The sequence below is a fragment of the Cydia strobilella genome, chromosome 6 (genome assembly GCF_947568885.1).
Source record: "Cydia strobilella chromosome 6, ilCydStro3.1, whole genome shotgun sequence".
Classification (NCBI taxonomy): Eukaryota; Metazoa; Arthropoda; class Insecta; order Lepidoptera; family Tortricidae; genus Cydia; species Cydia strobilella.
The window spans coordinates 21,259,066-21,280,350 of record NC_086046.1 but is presented as its reverse complement, the minus strand read 5'-3'; the positions used below and the strand labels follow the sequence as shown (position 1 = coordinate 21,280,350).

At 40.3% G+C, this 21,285-nt stretch overlaps 1 protein-coding gene across 1 annotated transcript; it reads right to left on the bottom strand.

The window, feature by feature from the left end:
• LOC134742285 (D-glucuronyl C5-epimerase) lies at nucleotides 1-13,509 on the bottom strand. Its single transcript, XM_063675335.1, has 8 exons — nucleotides 13,392-13,509; nucleotides 12,424-12,569; nucleotides 11,458-12,033; nucleotides 11,151-11,285; nucleotides 10,765-10,952; nucleotides 3,917-4,081; nucleotides 507-2,634; nucleotides 1-415 (listed from the first exon to the last, which is right to left on the bottom strand). The coding sequence occupies exons 1-7, from the start codon at nucleotides 13,498-13,500 to the stop codon at nucleotides 2,268-2,270; spliced, it is 1,686 nt and encodes a 561-aa protein (XP_063531405.1). The 5' UTR covers nucleotides 13,501-13,509; the 3' UTR covers nucleotides 1-415; nucleotides 507-2,267.
• Between the last annotated feature and the right edge of the window lie 7,776 nt (nucleotides 13,510-21,285).

The following is a 21,285-nucleotide window of genomic DNA, read 5'->3' as shown; positions in this document are numbered from 1 at the left end:
GAATAATAAGCGGGATAAATAAGTCACAACAATTTGAGGTAAAATATGTGCGTTCGTTAGAGTAAAGATAATCGATTGTAATAGAGATGTAATTTCTAAGAAAAAAACATGCCTCTTAGTTTGACACCCAAAACAGATGGCGCTCAATTCAGTTGTCAAACGTCAACTTTTGACAATCAGAGTTACCGCAAAACTATAGGACGACAATCTCTTATGGCAGAACTATTGCAAAAGTGACCAGCTTTCAGCTGTAAATAATAGTTCCTAATTTCTCCGGTGGCGCTAGTTAGGCTCTGGGACATGAGTATAACATGAACCATATAAGGCAACAAATAACCCGACCAAATCTACGTATTGTTTTTGGTAGTATTTCGGTGTACGGTGGCGCCGCCTAATGACTGTTTTTTGATGGACACTTTTCGTACAGTCGAGTTCATAAATATGTATACATTTCTTCACCTTATTCCATTGCAATAAGGTGAAAAAATGTATACATATTTATGAACTCGACTGTACATAGAGATTTGGCTCCTTTATATAGTTTCCATGCGCAAAACGTATGAAGCTTTACAGCGCAATCTTTACCTGTCAAATTCGAAGCAGGAAATTGTCTTAGATTTTACGCATCTTACTCAATCAATGTATCTTTGGTTAGAGGAAGCCTTACGTTTACCAAGGGCCTTATGGAAATAGTTTTGTGTTCAAATAGTACTGTCATTTTCAAAGTCCGTTAATTGAAAATAAGTTATTCAACTATTCATTAAGAGCTACATGAACTTAAAATCGTACTTAAAGATATGTCATTTATTCACAACTATATGTTGTGTGTATATGTAGTTGGCATCGTAAACTGCGAGCGAAATCCATTGAAATGACGTACTTTGACTTGACTATCTTATCTTATCTTATAATTTCGGGGGCCCTTGCGGATACACTTCGACCCATAGGGATCTTTTGTGCAGTTACCCTCTAGGAAAGATCCGTCCGCTACTCAAGAGCTTTCCCCACCATCTCCATATGCCGGATGATGGACCTTATGGGTAGCGTTTTGAATTCCTTTGGTTCCAGGTAGCCTGTTCCAAAGTCCTTCATTCTTTGTCTGGCGAGGGCGTGGGCGTGACTTGACTAAGTAACAACCCTAGTACTTCAATGGATTTCGCTCGCAGTTTACGATGCCCGGTAGTTATACAAAGACACGAAAAAAAGGACAACGTTTCTTTCACCAGTTGATTTGGACAAGATTGTAAACAAACGAATTTCTCTACTGTACTACAATTTAAATTTACTCAGAAAATTTGGTCTAACGACTCAAGTCAAAACTACCAATAGCTACTAGAAATACTTTTTATACTACTTTGTTTGCTATAAAAGTACACCAGTGATTCCCAGCAGACAGTGTTATGCAGAAAACAACCAAGTAAGGTAAATACGGGTAAGTGTGGCTGGCCTTCACATTCACTTCGTGCATAACACCATCCACAACAGTCTTTTGGCATCTTCATTTCTAAAATGCTATTCATGTTTTATTTAGTACCGAAGTCGCAGAATATAAAAGATTGAGACATTTTCATATACATTATCAAATTCAACACTAACATATGTTGAAAATTGAATATACAAATACCAACTCTAAACCTTAATAGAGTTGAGATTCATTCTAAATATATGTCGATAAATCTTTATTGAATAGTAGCTATTTTATTACAAGTACTAGTCTTTCGCATTTGTTCAGTGTATATAAATAAACTACTTAACAATGTGCATACATATTAACCTGTATTTATACATAGAAATCGTTCAATAATGTTCCCGATTTAAAACCGAAATCGACGATTCGATTACGTGCTTTATTTTTACAATAACGCACAATTTCCATTAGCAAGAGTTGGCTGCATTAACCTCTATCGTCCCATGGCCCTAATACTAGTACAAATTACTTCCAATTAAATTTAAACCATTATTAAATGGAAGAGAGTTGCTTTTGTTTTCTTTGCAATAAACTTACGCCTGACGAGGAATGCAGCAGTTTCAATGCAAAATAGTTCTTATTACAACCCAATATCAACTTGGCTCAAACCCCAATCTTTAAGCCGTATTTATCAATATGGGGTCAATCATCTAACCCCGCTAGTAAGTACAATTGGTTCACATGAGTAGATAATCCCATCGTGCAATATTAGGACGCCTGACATGAAATACCATAGGTAATAGAAACCAATTTCAATAGAAAATATTTCTTATTACAACCCAATAACATTAAATTTGGCTCAATTGTGAGCTGCCCTTTTTCCCTGCATATACCCCTCCCATCTTTTAGCGGTATTTATCAATATTGGGTCATCATCCAACCCCGCTAGTAAGTACAATTGATTCACATGAGTGGCGTGGTAATCCCATCGTGCAATATTAGGACTTACGCCTATCGTGAAATGCCTCAGGTCGTAAAAGCTGCCGCTGCCTGTGTCGAACAATGGGAGTAATGTTTTGAGTGACGTCATGCCGTCATCGAACATCTTCTTGGCGAGAGAAATGGAGTTCTCACCTTCGATCACGTGGAGGTCGTAGAGGCCGAGGAGTGTGTATATGAAGCCGTTTAGGACGAACAGCGGCGGTTTGGTCGGGTATTCTTCGTACCTGGAATTGTGAAATGATTTATAAATTTAGGATCTTATTCTGTACTTAGGCCCTTCCACGATAAGATCAAGAACTTGCTTGCTTGATGATGATGCGTTGATTTTTGTTACGGTATTTGATCGATGTATCGAATATTAGAATTATTGCATGCAATTTTTCGTTTTCCTTTTATTATAATAATGCAAAAAGTGGTAATTAGCCTCATGCATGAAGTTTATATTTGAACGAAATATGTTTTATTCGGATGTTTGTTACCGTTATATCATGTTACAAATGCATTTCCGTTTTTAAATTACCATTTAATTACTTAAAATTATAAATAAAAAGTACAAAAATTTGCCCGCGAAAAGCTAGCGAGCGAAACGCTCCAAACGCCACGTGACGTCACGCGTTCGACAGATTAGTGTCATTAGTAGCAAACGTCAGTTGGGCCGCCCAACGTGTGACGTCATCACGCTCTGTCGAATTCGCGCCAAAAATTATGAGCGTTTCAACCGCTCAAATATTTTCAACATTTTAAATATTTTTTAATAAAATAATGTTAAGGTTTACAAAAGTATTTTTATCATTTCCGGTGTTCCAACGATATGAATTATGAATCAAAAAAAAAAATCATGCATGAAGCTAATTTATCTCGAGAACAGTGTTACTTTGTATCCACATGAATTGACACTTAAAATTGCATCGCTCGCGTTACTTTTGCGTCTTCTACTATAAAGGGGCCCACTGACTATCAGTCCGCCGGACGATATCGGTCTGTCGTTAGAACAAAAATTTGACAGTTCCGAACAACTGACAGGCCGATATCGTCCGGCGGACTAATAGCATAGAGTAACTTATACTAGAGCGGTACTGTCATAGTAAATTTTGTAACCCCAGTAAATTCACTGCCATCTGTCGACAAACTTTAAAACTAAAAATGAAGATTTATAAAAATACGATAGAATGTATTTAAATATAGATAAATGATTTTTTTTATTTGCATTATTTTTATGATTTTGACCCATGTTCTTTCACTGATATGCGTTAAAATTGTTAAATAACAAACGAAACCGTCAACGCCATCTATACGACTGTAGGCCAAAACTAGTAGCGCCCTCTGAACGAGAATCAAATTTTCTGGATTTTCGAGGCACGTTTTTTCCTTAGACTGTATCCATCTATTACGGAGATATCTATCTTTGCTAATAGTCAGTGGGCCCCATTACTGTCAATATTTCTCACTACTTTGTACTTGTGTGTATTCCTGTATTTGTGCCCTAAAATTAACTTATGGACTTACCAGACATGCTTGTCCATCCACATGGCCTTAACGCCACCTGCGTGGCTGGGTACATCTAGCAGATAAAGGGCCTTTTTAGCCGCACGCAGATACGCAGCGTCTCCGCTGCGGTGGAACGCCCTGGCGAGGAGCGAGATGCCGTGCCCTTGGCTCATTGCTGAGTGCCTGTGTAAGCAAGAGGGGATATTATTCACAAAAACATCAAACAAAAATTGGTCTTGTTCTAGTATTTCTTGCGTCAAAGAAGCGTTCTGTTGGCACGTGGGCGGAGATCGAAGGAGTCAGGAGTCTGAGAGAAAAACCAGCGTGTATATCGAATGGTGTTTATTGGTAAAGTTGAAAAGTAGGTACATCTTTCTTATTACTATCTTAAACCTATTTATTGATTAAAGCGCCACCTATGGGCCGTCTCTTGAATTACGTATCCTGTGGGTGCGTAAAGTAGATAAGTCATCGAGGGTTCAATACAGATTAGAGGGTGTCCCATAGATGGCGCTGTTAACGCGAGTTAACACGTTCCATAGTTACGTCCCGTATGTTTTTAGGGTTAAGTAGCCAAAATGGCAGCAATAAACTTTTATAATAACGAACGTCTCTCCGTTCGTCAAACGCTTTGTCAAATTTAACTTCCAAACTGCATCACTTCAATGCAACTAAAAACTTGCTCCGTCAACATGGCGCTTGCAACAGCGCTGAAATATCAAGTCTTGACAAGGTCTTGAATAATTCAGCACAATCTTACATAAAATTTACATTCCAACACTAGTTTTTAACTAAAAAACTGTTCGACCGTTTTGGCACACAAAAAGCGGCCTTAACGCAAGCAGTTAAGGTTCAAATAAAAAGATACGCACACGCAGCGCAGCGAGTGACATTTGCCGATCTATAATTATCTTGTTCAATTGCATGTGCAGACTATTTGCGCCGGCGCCGATCTAATTGAGTTGTTTTATTATTTATTAAGCGTAAACGTTTTTAATCTCCGTACCACTGAACTGAATACTGATACAATTTACACTTAGAGTTGAAGTCATGCACAAGTATAACAAAATCATATAATGACAGGGAGTTTTTAAATTAGTAGGTATTCTGTTTTCGTACCGATAGCAAGTTGAACCGCCAACTGCCAGATGGACTAAAAAGTTCCTTCAAGGTTTATTTTTACTATATGAAATGAAATGAATTAAATAAAATGAAAATGAAATAAAATGAAATGAAAGCATTTATTTCAGATACAAATAATCCATATTATCAAAGATAGATATAACTCCGTAATAGATGGATACAGTCTAAGGAAAAAACGTGCCTTGAAAATCACGAAAATTTGATTCTCGATCAGAGGGCGCCACTAGTTTTGGCCTACACTCGTATAGAGGGCGTTGACGGTTTCGTTTGTTATTTATAATTTTAACGCATATCAGTGAAAGAACATGGGTCAAAATCATAAAAATAATTAATGCAAATAAAAAAAATCATTTATCCATATTTAAATACATTTAATCGTATTTTTATAAATCTTCATTTTTAGTTTTAAAGTGTGTCGACAGATGACAGTGAATTTACTGGGGTTACAAAATTTACTATGACAGTACCGCTCTAGTATAAGTTACTCTATGATATTATGTTAGTAAAACCTTATATTAGGTGTGTTAGTAGAAAGCATAATTATAATTACAATTGACATGCACGGACATCCAGTGAGCGAGGATAGGGCTGTCCATCCTCTCAGCGATCACCTTCAGGGGAGTGTTGGTACTGCCCCGCGCCCTGCGCCCCGCGCCCCGCGCCCCGCACGCGTTGCCCAGGGACGCCACGCGCTTGCGCAGCACGACTTGAAAACCGTCGGTTCTCCACGCGGCGAACATTCCTGACGCGCTACATCGCCAGGGCAGCCCCAACAACCCCCTGAAGGCGTTAGTGTAAGGCCTGAGTGGACGCTCAAAGCGGAGCGTTCGGCGGGGCGTGCAGCGTGGCGTCGGGCTCACAAGTGATTAGAGCAGCGTGCACTAAGGCCGCTTCTATACGTTTGCATTTGTTTAACATGCACGCCGCACGCCCCGCCCCGCTGCACGCTCAACTCGAGCGTCCACTCAGGCCTTACACTTATTGTACTGGACGCGCAGAGCACTGTAGGCTTTTTTGGTGTAGTCACTCCACAGGTTGCACGTGTATAGGTTTTGACAATACGTTTTGAACAGGGTTATTTTCACCTCAGTAGAACAACGCGCAAATATAAACTGAAATATCATACACTAAAGAAAAAGTGACCAAGTTCACCGGTGGCCGAGGCGGGAATCGAACCCTTAGCTTACGCGGCTAACGTCCTGACCACTAGACCATCTAGCCACTGCCACTGCCAATTCAGTGAAAATTAAGCGTAGCAAAGATAGATATAACTCCGTAATAGATGGATACAGTCTAAGGAAAAAACGTGCCTCGAAAATCACGAAAATTTGATTCTCGATCAGATGACGCCACTAGTTTTGGCCTACACTCGTATAGAGGGCGTTGACTGTTTCGTTTGTTATTTATAATTTTAACGCATACCAGTGAAAGAACATGGGTCAAAATCATATAAAAATAATTAATGCAAATAAAAAAATCATTTATCCATATTTAAATACATTTTATCGTATTTTTATAAATATTTATTTTTAGTTTTAAAGTGTGTCGACAGATGGCAGTGAATTTACTGGGGTTACAAAATTTACTATGACAGTACTGCTCTAGTATAAGTTACTCTATGATATTATGTTAGTAAAACCTTATATTAGGTGTGTTAGTAGAAAGCATAATTATAATTACAATTGACATGCACGGACATCCAGTGAGCGAGGATAGGGCTGTCCATCCTCTCAGCGATCACCTTCAGGGGAGTGTTGGTGCTGCCCCGCGCCCCGCGCCCCGCGCTCCGCACGCGTTGCCCAGGGACGCCACGCGCTTGCGCAGCACGACTTGAAAACCGCCGGTTCTCCACGCGGCGAACATTCCTGACGCGCTACATCGCCAGGGCAGCCCCAACAACCCCCTGAAGGCGTTATTGTACTGGACGCGCAGAGCACTGTAGGCTTTTTTGGTGTAGTCACTCCACAGGTTGCACGTGTATAGGTTTTGACAATACGTTTTGAACAGGGTTATTTTCACCTCAGTAGAACAATGCGCAAATATAAACTGAAATATCATACACTAAAGAAAAAGTGACCAAGTTCACCGGTGGCCGAGGCGGGAATCGAACCCGCGTCTTCAGCTTACGCGGCTAACGTCCTGACCAGACCATCTAGCCACTGCCACTGCCAATTCAGTGAAAATTAAGCGTAGTAACTGTTTTGACTAGATAGCTAACTAGCCTATAGGGAATATTACGCGAAACTCTGCGTAGGGTGCGCCACTACCACAATCTGAGGGTCTATCGCGAAACAAGAAAATCGAAATTTTGTTATCTAACATCTCTGTCACTCTTGCATATTCGAGCGATAAAGAGGCGGACAGCGAAATTTCGGATTCGCGTTTCCCTGTAAGTCCTCTGTAAACAAACCGCCTTGATGCATTGTCATATTTTATTATCTCTGAAAACTTGTCTAAAACCTGTTAAAGGTACAGTATGTATAAGTTACTCTATGGTTTACTATAAAGGCTAGTGCTGCACTATGGTGGCAGAACATTGCAGTAATATCCCCTATTGACAACTTTCTCATTTAGTTATTAATCATTATATATTGTTATGTGATATGGTCCATTAAATCATTTTAATGTAAAGCGGTTAGCTTTGTTCACAAGTGTCAAAGTCAGTTCATAGTTTATCAGCAAAATGCAACAAATTATACATTCAGATATGAATGTATAATTTGAAGATGTATATTGTTTTTAGCATCGAATAAAGTCTTATACGGGACTTAATCGCGTACAAAATTACGTTTATTTATGGCCTGACGTTTCGAACGTGACGTTACGTTCGTGGTCACAGAACGCAAAAAGAGAGGCGCGACAAGGAGATGTTGATACAATTCCTCGCCGGTCTGCCCGTGACCACGAACGTAACGTAACGTTCGAAACGTCAGGCCATAAATAAAAGTAAGTTTGTACGCGATTAAGTCCATGTGTTAGTTATAAAATTAAAAGTGTAAATCGTGTTAGTTTAAATCAGTATAAAGTCTTATACATCAGAAAGCATGAAAATTGACACGGATGTATTTTTAATTGGCAAGGAAGTAAGTCATACCAACTACCTCTACTCCTACTCACAGTCATAGTTGGTCAAAGATAGATATAACTCCGTAATAGATGGATACAGTCTAAGGAAAAAACGTGCCTCGAAAATCAAGAAAATTTGATTCTCGTTCAGAGGGCGCTACTAGTTTTGGCCTACAGTCGTATAGATGGCGTTGACAGTTTCGTTTGTTATTTAACAATTTTAACGCATATCAGTGAAAGAACATGGGTCAAAATCATAAAGATAATGCAAATAAAAAAAAATCATTTATCTGTGTTTAAATACATTCTATCGTATTTTTATAAATCTTCATTTTTAGTTTTAAAGTGTGTCGACAGATGGCAGTGAATTTACTGGGGTTACAAAATTTACTATGACAGTACCGCTCTAGTATAAGTTACTCTATGTAGTTGGTGAATATCTCTCTTCTTCCTAGTGTTTTGTCCATTTCAGCTAGTGAATAGTTGGTGAATGTGAATTGATAATAAGCGGGCTATCGTAAGCGAGGTAGTTTAGTAATATGAGGCAGACACTCCCAGTTCCGGCCAATTAACTTAGGCACATTTGAGGTCTATTTTTGAAGAAGTCGCTATATTCAACATAAAGGAAACTTTTACTGACGCGCTAAAAACACGATATTTGATTATTTTAAACATCACGCAAATAAATACCAGTTGCCAGAGCTCAACGAGGGAGACGAGTGTTAGGGTCGGCAACGCGCATGTAACGTCTTTGGAGTTGCAGGCGTACATAGGCCACGGAGACTGCTTAACATCAGGCGGGCCGTATGCTTGTTTGCCACCGACGTAGTATAAAAAAATACAAATGAAATTAATTAATTCTCCTGCCAAATTTGCGTTTACAATATTTTACACTGATTTACGAGTCTGTCAGTTACGAACATATGTGATATTCCATGCCTAATGGGTCCTAATGCTCCATGTGCATAGACCCTTCTCTGATGGAAAGCCACATATAAATGTATCGTAACTGTTATGCAAGTAGCACGACAATCTTAAGACATGTTAATTAATGCATAGCTTCATCCATCATTCCGCTCGCGCCGATCAAATGTGATTTAAATAGAATGACGGGTAACAATCACTTGGTACTGACACAACTGCCGCTCGGAACTTAACTTGTACAATTGACACGAACATAAATTGTACTTAACTCTTATCAATAAGGTCCAACGCCGATTCATAGGGTTAATAGGCTAACATTAGAAACGTCCTCTGACTGAGATTTATGGTCCCACTGTCATGTTGAATAAAACAACTTTATACCACTGAAGTAAGTTTTCTGGAAAATACCAGTCATTACTTGGAGCAAATATATAAGATAAATAAAGCCTAAGTGTAAGGCCTGAGTGGACGCTCAAAGCGGAGCGTTCGGCGGGGCGTGCAGCGTGGCGTCGGGCTCACAAGTGATTAGAGCAGCGTGCACTAAGGCCGCTTCTATACGTTTGCATTTGTTTAACATGCACGCCGCACGCCCCGCCCCGCTGCACGCTCAACTCGAGCGTCCACTCAGGCCTTACACTAAGAACAAAACGTGCCTTCGAAAATCTAGAAAAAAATATGCTCGAAAAAACGGCGTCAGTGACCTCTGGCCTATAATCGAGTAGATGGCGACACCGTTTAGATAATTAACAATTTTAACACATAATATTATCTGTGAAAGAGAAATGATCAAAGCGAAATCGCGGTCTAAAACTTTTAATCCTTTGTCGAAAGATGGCAGGAAATTTACTTTGACGATACGCTCTATACCCAAATTATCTTTGCTTGGAGTCATTTTCTTTATTTTTCCGTTCTTTGTATGTAAATCCTAGGCTCCATGTCAAATTTCAGCTTTCTAGGACACCGGGAAGTACCTGAGAGGTTTGTATTAGTGAGTGAGTGAGTGAGGGGCCAAATCATCGTATAGGTATTGATAAAATCTAAAGTATTAAATCTAGGTTGACGAAACTTAATATATTTCCTATCCAGTGAATTTGAGCTCTCTGGGTGTTATTTGGGACGAAGTTATGAGGGTTTGAAAATGTGACGAAACGGTTCGAAAAAAGGTACGTAGTGCCCCACTTTTTGGTCGTCTTGGTGAACTTAACGTAAACAACTCTCACCAGCCAGGCCGCAGGTCAGTGACCCCTGCAGCCACCCGGCGCCGCACGGGTATAGGATGGGCCAGCCTCCGCTTCGGGCTCGTTGTCACCGCACCGGCCAGGTTGCCGCGGCGTAGAACTGCTCCATATGTGCGCTGTATGGTCAGGTTGTCTCGCTCTACAAGTGTCGTCTCACCCACTCACCAGCCAGGCCGCAGGTCAGTGACCCCTGCAGCCACCCGGCGCCGCACGGGTATGGGCCAGCTTCCGCTCCGGGCCCGTTGGCGCTGCACCAGCCATGAGGCGGCGTAAAGCTGCTCCATATGTGCGCTGTATGGTCAGGTTGTCTCGCTCTACAAGTGTCGTCTCACTCACTCACCAGCCAGGCCGCAGGTCAGTGTCCCCTGCAGCCACCCGGCGCCGCACGGGTATGGGCCAGCCTCCGCTCCGGGCCCGTTGTCGCCGCACCAGCCAGGATGCCGCGGCGTAGAACTGCTCCATATGTGCGCTGTATGGTCAGGTTGTCTCACTCACCAGCCAGGCCGCAGGTCAGTGACCCCTGCAGCCACCCGGCGCCGCACGGGTATGGGCCAGCCTCCGCTCCGGGCCCGTTGTCGCCGCACCAGCCATGAGGCGGCCGCGTAGAACTGCTCCATATGCGCGCTGGTGCTTATGGTCAGGTTGTCGAGCGAGCCGTTGCCGCTTAGGATCATGCTGGATATCTGTGGCAAAATACAATATGGTTAACAACAATTTTAGTATAACTAGCATCAGTTGGGTTTAAAATCTGCGTTTTGCACACGTCAAAATAAACGAACGAGTTTAGAGGCTCAGATGCGGCTTTCAAACTAGTTCTTTGATACAAGACACTCAAAGTATTATCAGCCGCCTTTATTTTATAAAGGAGATGTATAATGTACCTTGAACTTGGTCCGTGGCGACTTGCGCTTGGGCCTGTCCAACAAGGCCCAGCCTTTTTGCATGTCGACGATTAGGTCGCGTGTCAGCCGCCGCCATATTGGATCTGCACCGATGCCGTAGTATATGTGCTCCTCCTGTACAACATGCATCAACATATTGAGATATATACTAAGGAACTGTAAGTAAATATTTTGCCAAGCATATTAGAGTTTAGATAGAAGATCCAAGCCGGGTAAGCCTAGTCTCTTATGGCATTGGTGTCCTTCTAAAAAAAAAATAGTTACGACTAAGTTAATTTTCACTCACCTGAGCATAAATCATCTGTGTATTCGTAACATAATGCAAATAAGCAGTCTCTTTCCTCTCCTTATTCTGCAGCACCACCGTCACCGAAGAATTCGGCCTCAACAGCACATCCACGCTCAACACGAAGTCCTGGCTAATATTTACTTTCAACCACACTTGGCTCGACACTAATTCCGTCGTCGAAAACTTTAAAACATTCGAACGCACTTTATCATCAAATTCCCTTGACAATGACGCGTCTTTACTGACAATCCAGTTCTCTAAGTACTTCTCGCTGTCATCTAACACCCTTATTCTTGGTTCAGGCTCTGTTATATTCTTGCTGTAATGTGACAAGCCAAATTGAGCTATCTGCGTTGGGTAATAGAAGCCTCTGGGCTCCCATTGCGTTGAGACGGGAACACCTTCCGTCCCGCTCACGCATTTGACGCGGTCCCGAACCTCCACGTTGTAGTTCTCGAAGGTAACGAAGGTGCCGCGCGGATCGTACTTTTTCTTCGGGTGGTAGATTTTGCTGTAGCTGTGAGACCATTCGAATTTCTCGACGCCATCCACTGATGTTAGTTTCCCATATATCTAAGGAAAAAGAAAAACACGTAAAAAATGTTTCGAGTCGTTTCTTTGGTGCCTTACTTATAGATATTTTTTTAATAATATATCCTGAAAAACGTACAAATCCTGGTCACGGCACCGATCGAAAACACACATAACCGAAAAACGGTATTCCAAGTTAGCCATCAAAGGACAATAGTTTAAATTACGCGGAAACAAATAATTTCATATTTAGGAAGAATGGGATACACGAGTTTTTTTTATTCAGTCAAAGCAACACGGTTGGTCCCTGCGCCAAGCGATCGAATATTCGCCGTTGATCGAACATTCACATCGCTCGCGGTTCGTTAGATCAACTCGTTCGACTACAAGTTAAATTCAACTCTAAGTTTAAAGCAATAAGAAAGAACTCACCTCGAAATATTTCCTTATGAAATTAAACGGCACGTACACATCGTCCTGGTCCCTGCGACAAGCGATCGAATATTCGCCGTTGATGGAACATTCGATTTGATCGCGTTCTGTTCGCTCGGTCAACGCGTTTGATAGCATCGAACCGACTGTGGACAATGCAACATAGTCACAGAATAAGTAATAGTATTATCACAAAATAGTCAGAAAATTGACGATTCGTTGTTTTGATTTATAAGAATTCCCACAAAATTGACGATTCGTTCCTGTGATATAAAAAAATTCCCACAGAGTATCGCTTATGAACGCTTCCTTGCATGAAGTATTAGAAAAAACCGGCCAAGTGCGAGTCGGGCTCGCGCACGAAGGGTTCCGTAACATTGCGCAAAAAACGGCAAAAAATCACGTTTGTTGTAGTACTTAAATATTTATTTTATTCTGTTTTTAGTATTTGTTGGTTTGTTATATCGGCAACATACAATACATCACCTGTGAAAATTTCAACTGTATAACTATCACGGTTCATGAGATACAGCCTGGTGACAGACGGACAGAGGAATCTTAGGAATAGGGTCCCGTTTTTACGTACTTCGGGTACGGAACCCTAAAAACCAATTTCGATTGGCGTTTTCTACAAGCGTTCCTCACTTTGCCTGTCAGGATATCTTACTTCTTCTTCTACCTAGCGTTATCCCAGCCTTTGCCAGGGTCTGCTTTCCTACTTGCCTTTCTCCACTTTACTCGATCCTGGGCGTCCTCGCGTAAGCCCGTCAGGATAACTTTCTTGCCACTCTTAAATAAAGGCAATATTCTGTCTGCATTGATTGTAGCTATTAAGGCGTAAAGGTTCCAAACGGTGAACCAAACTAGTCAAGATTGGGACCCTTGGGAAAAAGGCAGTGCACCGGTCCATTTTGACCAGCATTGGCCATATTTCGGTTGATATGATTATAACATCTGAAATATCGTACCTGGCGGCCGGCTGAGCTCCCCGCACCGCGCCCATAACAGCATGAGCACGAGCACGGCGCAGCACAGCGCGCCCAGCGCCACGCGCAGGTTCAACCGCACCACCATCATACCCGCGCGCTGTCACAAGGAAAACATTAGTTTAGTTTTAGTATTTAGTAGCTGAAAATATCAGTCTAGAGGCGGCGTTAGTAACTGGTCTCCAGTGGGCTCTCTTGCGTAAGCCACGCATTGTATAAATGTTCAGTTTAGGTACATTGACGCTGTTACAAATAAGAAGTATCACATGGTGTGTTCACCGTTGGAGGGTATAAGAATTATTGTTTATTGCTATTGCTATTGTATGTATGTATGTAAAAACTTTATTGCACATAAGACAGGTTAAGATATACAATTAAACAGAAAGTATACAATATATTATAGTTTATAGTATTGTTAAGTATTGTTTACCTATATAGTTATTTTACGATGCGACAGGTATGAAGCTAGGAATATCGTCGAATGCATTGGTCTGATCGATTTGCCGCCTGTTTTATTAGGCAGATCGTGATATGCCTGGGTTAATCTTAGTCAGAACATGAAATGGCGGCGTTTCATGATATGCCTAGGAATATCCCGATATGCCCGATTTTACGATCTGCCGCCGACATATACAAGAAATGACAGACAACAAAACAATTTCAAGACACATATTCGCCCAAGAAGTTGCAAAAATATCACTTTCTGGTGTCCATGACAAAATGGTGCCCATGGTAAATCTGGTGCCCATGATTATAAGGTTGTCTGTATACTTAGCAAGTTTGAATTATGAAACGTTATCTGTTCAAGTCTATTTTGCGTCGATAAATAACAATAAATTATCTATCACCTATGGCGGTTAAGAGCGCAATACTAAAAGCTTGTTGTTATCGACATCGAAAGTAATATACATACTGGTTTAATACACAATAATGCAGTATCCGTTATACCTGTACAGTAAGCATCCAAAAAAGCGGATAAAACTACGTGCCAATATTATCTAGTACAGTCGCCATCAGATATATCGGAGCGGCCGAGGCGCTCACAAATATCTGAACACGCCTCTATTGTCAGGGCGTTAGCGTGCGTTGTTATACTAAAAAAGTACAGATCCCTCGGTGCGCGAGTCCGAGTCGCACTTGGCCGGTTTTTTCAGATACATTTGCATATATATATATATATATTTTTTAAACGGCTCCTGCGTTTTTGATGAAATTTACAATATAGGGGCGTAACGTATACGTTAATCGGATTGTCGTTTTCATATATGGTTCATTTTGAAAATAATCAGTTTGCCCGAGTTTTCGCGGTAGCCCGGTGGGTACTAAATTGTAAAGTAACGATGCGGGTTAATTTTTAAACCAGAGGCTAAGGCACAGGCGGGTCAATGTACCAAACTATTCGTATTTAGTCCTTACTTTACTATTGATGCTGACTGAACCACTTACTGAGTGAAAATTAGTGTGAATCATAGGTCACATGGCATTCAAAGCATTGACTATTTGTGCTAGAGTTAAGACTCAATAGTATGACTCACTAGTTTCTGTGAAGTTATTGATTATAATGATTATCTTCAATTGGATACCTTGTGACCCAATTTGAGGATGTATCTCTCAGATAACTTCACTTTAGTGTTATATAATTATTCAATTGGGTAATTAACTGTACTACAATCAACAGAAGTAGCTACTTCTGTTGATTGTACTTATCATTAGATAGATTATCTATACTCTCTTACTTTCTTATCACTTCAGAATCTGAAATTTGGATATTCTGCTTCCGACTCTATCTCGGCTTTGAAAACTGTACATAACTCTACATGTTTCGCTTTAGATTTACCACTTCACTCAGACAGTTTGTGAGAGATTATTGTCCAATATGGTGGGGTTGAACTAGAAACTTTTGCAGAACACTTAAGAGATAAAAAAGCTTATTAAGAAATTACGCATAAATCACGCAACATGACGCAGAAGAATATTAACCATACCGCAGCACGTACCCCGCCCACCCGTCGTGACCGCTACTAACTCAGGCACTGTTAGTGCTTGAAAATGGAGACCTAGGCTCTCCGAAAAATGTCGCGCGAGTGACTAAAAATACGTGAGTGAAACCGCTAAGTTAGTTAAGTTAATATGTCTCACGATAGTTTAAATTCGAATATTAACCATAGTTGCTACTGTAAATGTTTGTAAGCAGTCAAGTGATATTAATTGAGACATGGCACAATTGCACAATAACCCGAAGAATTAGACCAATTAACACTATAAATTGGAACAAAACAAATCTGAATCACAGAGCTGATGCACTAACAACACAAACTAACCATCAGTGGACCTTATATCTTTATAGTAAGGTCTGAAATTGTTAGTTAACAGTGCAAATGGTACTTGCAGTCAGAAAGCAGGGTATAATAATGGTTTAAACTTAAGAGAGGTTTAGACTAGCAAGAACTTGCAAGCAATTTACGTTACATTGCGGTATCTGATCAAACTTTTGAATGCAGTTTACCTTATAGTAGTCGGCAATGTAACGTAAATTGCATGCAAGTTCTTGCTAGTCTAAACCTCGCTTTAGAATCAAATGACCCATTTATGACCCGGGTATGTCCTTAAACTACGTCCAAAAGGACCCGGGTATGTCCTTAAACTACGTCCAAAAGAGAGGTATGGGCACTGTGAATGACATCTCGCTTTGTGTGGTAGGGCACAGGACAGCGGATGTCATTCCAGATCTAGAGCAGAGCCCAACTGGGGAGGTACCTCCACCTTACAGAAAACCGCAGCCAAATAACACTAGACCCTACTAATAGTGTTGTGTTCCTGCCGGCGAGTAAGGTTGCCAGAGCTCGAGGGAGAGGAGTATTAGGGTTGGCAACGCGCATGTAACTCCTCTGGAGTTGCAGGCCCGTATGCTTGTTTGCCACCGACGTAGTAAAAGAAAAAAAAAATTAACTGTCTGGAATGGAGATAGTTTTAAGATAAATATTTAATGCATAATGTTATTTATGTAGGAGGAGAATGAAGCAAGGAGGAGGAGGTGCACTGAAATAAAGGCATTAGGACTTTGTTAAATAAATAAATAAATATTATAGGACATTATTTGGCATAAGAGGAAAGCTTCTACAATGGATAGGATCATTTCTAAGCGACAGAAAATTTAGAGTATGTATCGCTGACAGTGTTTCTGACGAATTTGATGTCTGGAGCGGCGTCCCACAGGGATCGGTCATCTCAACCACAATGTTCAGCATATTTGTCACCGACTTACAAACCACCATCGAATCCAACTTCAGCTTCTTTGCAGATGACTCTAAGCTGTTTGTAAACCCCATGATAGACCATAGTAAACTACAGTCAGATTTGAACCGAATTAGGGACTGGTGCCTAGACTGGCTTATAAACCTCAACGAATCTAAATGCACAGTCCTCCACATGCACAACAAAAACCCAAAGTTGCCATACACTTTAAACAGCGTAGCGTTAGCAGGAACCATGACCCAACAAGACCTGGGAGTCATAGTGTCTAATGATCTCAAGTGGGAACCCCATATTTCACGAATAGTAAAAAAGGCTAACTCTATAATCTACATAATTAGAAAAGCTTTTCGTATCCTCACCACCGAAACAATGCTAAAGATATATAAGACCTACATAAGACCAATTCTGGAATATGGCTTTCAGATATGGAATCCATACTTCAAAAAAGATATTGACATGATCGAGCGAGTGCAGCGTAGATTCACTAAAATTCCCGCACAACTAAAGTCACTTTCATACGAAGAAAGATTAGTCAAGCTGGGCCTGACAACACTGCAAAAAAGGCGTGAACGCGGCGACTTGATCGAAACGTTCAAAATAATTAACGGATATTACGACTGTCCAGAACTAAGCGATCTGTTCGCTCGAAACTCAAACACGCGCACAAGAGGACACAACCTTAAACTAATAACAACAAAGCACAAAACAAATATCGGCAAACACTTTATTGCAAACCGAGTAGTAAAGGCTTGGAACAAATTACCCTCAGAAGTTGTGAACTCTGCAAGTGTTAATCAATTTAAAAGTAGACTAGACAAACTATGCTAACTGTGCTAAGTGAACTATGATTTAGACGTACCAGCATCAGCTGCCTGTCTAAAATGAAATAATAATAATAATAATTATTACACAAATTGACGTCCCACGGTCGGTGATTATTTAAGAATAAATTACTTCCTCAGATTCTTAACTGATTTAATTCTCTTGTTAGAATTGGCACACCCATTACTTAAACAAAATGCATCATTCTACTTTATATGTAAATCAACGGTCCTATAAAAGCAATGCAAATTAATTAAATGCATGAATAATTTACTGCACAAGTGCAAACAAAAGTATAGTATAATAAAATGTATAAGTACATTTTTTACTACTTGTAACATAACAACAGTAAATATTTACAGTGAAAGTAAAAACAAACTTTAATGTTTAGTAAATACTACACAAACACGACTAAATCAATATCTCTCAATTCTTCAACTTTCAGATTACGCAGATTACCTTAGAGATATCACGGCGATCTTAGTAATTTGGTTTCTAATTATAGACGTAGGACGATCGGGCCCTTTAAATACATGCGTCGGAATCTTTGCGTAGGCGGTGGATACAAACACGACGCTCATGACATGACACTAAATCAACTAACTATTAACAGACACCATACCTATACGCACTATGTTTACAATCACAAGTTAGAGTAAAAAACCTAATAGCTACTACATTTTCTTGTAATTATACTCACTCTGCACAAGCCAGAGACATTCCATCCGTGCCGATGTTTGTTCAGCGATAACTGCCACTTCTCATCTCATAGAACTAACACAAGATCACATCTTATTTAGCTTTGGGAACGATGTTTTATTTGAATTATTGCTTTAGTTTAGTCTTTATTTATTCGGAGAGCGATTTAGATACTCGCAAGACACGGCTCCGTGAGTTCCGCAGGTTTTTATGATATTTTCGATGTCGTTTTGCAGCTGTGGGTGTTTCAGGTGTTTGACAGTAGACGTCAAAAGCGTTTCGTTTCGTTGCAAGATGATGCTCTTGGAACTGTTGGAGTTAAAAAACAATAAAATCGTTGACGCTCAGCGTCAAAATAAGGCATTATTATGGTATTATTATTTTAGTTCTAGAATCTGAATAACATTTATAAAGTAAGTAATTGTTTTAAATTAAAGTTAACATGGAAAAAGATACTTGTCAAGGGATAATCAAATCACATGCAAACGATCGTGTTCCGAAGTAAGCTATCAAGGTAATATAATTTAATCAGTGATCGGATTACTTTCCTCTATTTATCAACCACGCAGCCTTTATCAAGGTTTTAATTAGTATGGCTTCTTATAAACAGATTTGCCGCAAATGAGATTCCAGGCGCAAAGCCGTTCGTGCGTATTGAGCAATTTCTTTATTACCCACAATACCGAACCCAATATACCGAAGCCAGTAAACGATTTTTTACACGACTACGACATTAAAGCTAATATTTCTATTAGGGTTAGGTATATAATTGGAAGGTAAATTATGATTAATAAGTATATAATTATAATATTAGATAGTAGGAACTGTAACGACTACTAACTGTGAGGACATTAATATAGGTAGTTCCGTGGTTATATTCTCAAAAAATTATAGGTACAATCAGCTGCAAAAGTTTCTAAGCGGGCGAGATATTCAAAATGATAGACAATGATAACAACTCTACTATTACAAAAATCGTGTGCAGATAATTTTGACCACCTTAATCGCTTGGCTATGTAGTTTTATTACTGACTGTACAATTACGCGAGCCAAGACAGAATATCTCTAAGTTAGTTGCTGGATAAAACAGACTGCACTTTGACTTTGAGTTTGGACTGCCGCCAAATTAAGTACCGTCGTTCACACTGTTAACTGACAATTTGGAACCTTATTGTAAAGACATACGGTCCTTCGATGTTCAGTTAAGTGTATCTGTATCTACTAACTTGCTCTGTAATCTCTGTAGGTATATGTTTTTATGTTGTTTATCTAAATAGATAATTCTCATAAACCTTTTAGAGGTTTGGTATCGCAATTTCTGTAGTTGCAAGCGTTCTTTGTCAAATATGGTGACTGCTAATATTATATCAAAGAGAATAGATAGAGTGCATAGAGTGTAAATTTACTGCCATTTTTCGACGGTTTCGACTTTTCGCCGAATTTCACTTACCAACCAACTTTTCGCAGAAGTCTCATTTGGCCGAATTTCATTTCCCAACTTTACATAATCCAACCTAACCTAACCCAACCTAGTACGTCATTTTCATTTCCCAACTATGGGGTTGGGAAATGAAATTCGGCCAAATGAAACTTATGCGAAAAGTTGGTTGGCAAGTGAAATTCGGCAATACAATTTTCGGCGAAAAGGCATGCCCTCTTTCGACACAGGATTGTTGACTCTTCTAACTAGTTTCCCACACAATTCTACGCGACAACATTACCATCCTCACCACTTAGATGGTTGGCAGTCCTCAACTGTACGTTTCTCTAGAAACTTCCTGCCTCGCACAGCTAAACTGTGGAATGAACTGTCGCCTGCGGTATTTCCGGACCGATATGACCTTCAAACCTTCAAGAAAAGAGCGTATTCCCATCTTAAAGGCTGGCAACGCACTTACAACCCCTCTGGTGTTACGTCTGCTCGTTTGCCTCCTATTTCATAAAAAAAAAAAACAATAAAATGTAGCGAACGTTTTAACAGTGACGGACGTTTTCGTGCAACCAAAGATAATTGGTGCAACCGACCCTTAGCTGAGCGTCGGCAGTCGGCACTAATGAGTCGAGTTTGGGCACTCAAGGAGAGTGCCCGCTTAGCGGTGTGCTGCGCTCTGCGCTGCTGTTGCAGTTGCATGCGTGGGCGCACGTAAAGGAAGCTCTACTTTTAGTGCTCCTAAAGGCTAAATTAGTTTTTCCTTTTCAGGGTTACGTACCCAAAGGGTAAAAACGGGACCCTATTACTAAGACTCCGTTGTCTGTCTGTCTGTCTGTCCGTCTGTCACCAGGCTGTATCTCATGAACCGTGATTAGCTAGACAGTTGAAATTTTCACAGATGATGTATTTCTGTTGCCGCTATAACAACATACTAAAACAGAATAAAATAATTATTTAAGTGGGAATAAAATAACATTACGGAACCCTTCGTGCGCGAGTCCGACTCGCACTTGGCCGGTTTTAAATTATCTTATCGGTCGTATTTTTTCTTCTGGATGCATATTATTTCACCTCCAAGTTAGTTAGAATTGGCCTCCTGGGTTCCTAGTTGGCTGGACCTCAGTGATCAGCTTTGCGAGCGTTTGGAATCACACCCCTGGCGCTGATTGCTACGACGCCTACGACGAACTGTAGCACTTGCTACGATGATTCCCTAGGACTTTCGTACGTAACAGGGTGTTTTTAGGGTTCCGTACCCAAAGGGTAAAAACGGGACCCTATTACTAAGACTCCACTGTCCGTCTGTCTGTCACCAGGCTGTCTCATGAACCGTGATAGCAAGACAGTTGAAATTTTCACAGATGATGTATTTCTATTGCCGTTATAACAACAAATACTAAAAAGTACGGAACCCTCGGTGGGCGAGTACGACTCGCACTTGTCCGGTTTTTTCCCTACCTGTCAACTGCGTGTGTGATATCTAATTGAGTTTTTGCATTGAAAGCGCCAATAGATAGGTAACTGATAGGTAATAATATATTTAAGTAGGCACTATACCCTGAACCATAACATATAAATTTAAAAATACGTCTTGCGAAGGAGTTAAAATCTCGCCATCTATCTTCTAAAATCTTGAATTGATATTTCGTGATTCTTTCAGAGCATCTA

Bases quoted from the DNA above. Each gene is read 5' to 3' on its own strand.
- LOC134742285 (XM_063675335.1), bottom strand. From the start codon at position 13,500: ATGATGGTGGTGCGGTTGAACCTGCGCGTGGCGCTGGGCGCGCTGTGC. The intron at 12,570-13,391 runs GTACGATATTTC...CATTGTCCACAG, and splicing joins GGAGCTCAGCCGGCCGCCAG to TCGGTTCGATGCTATCAAAC. The intron at 12,034-12,423 runs GTGAGTTCTTTC...CTTTTTCCTTAG, and splicing joins TCATAAGGAAATATTTCGAG to ATATATGGGAAACTAACATC.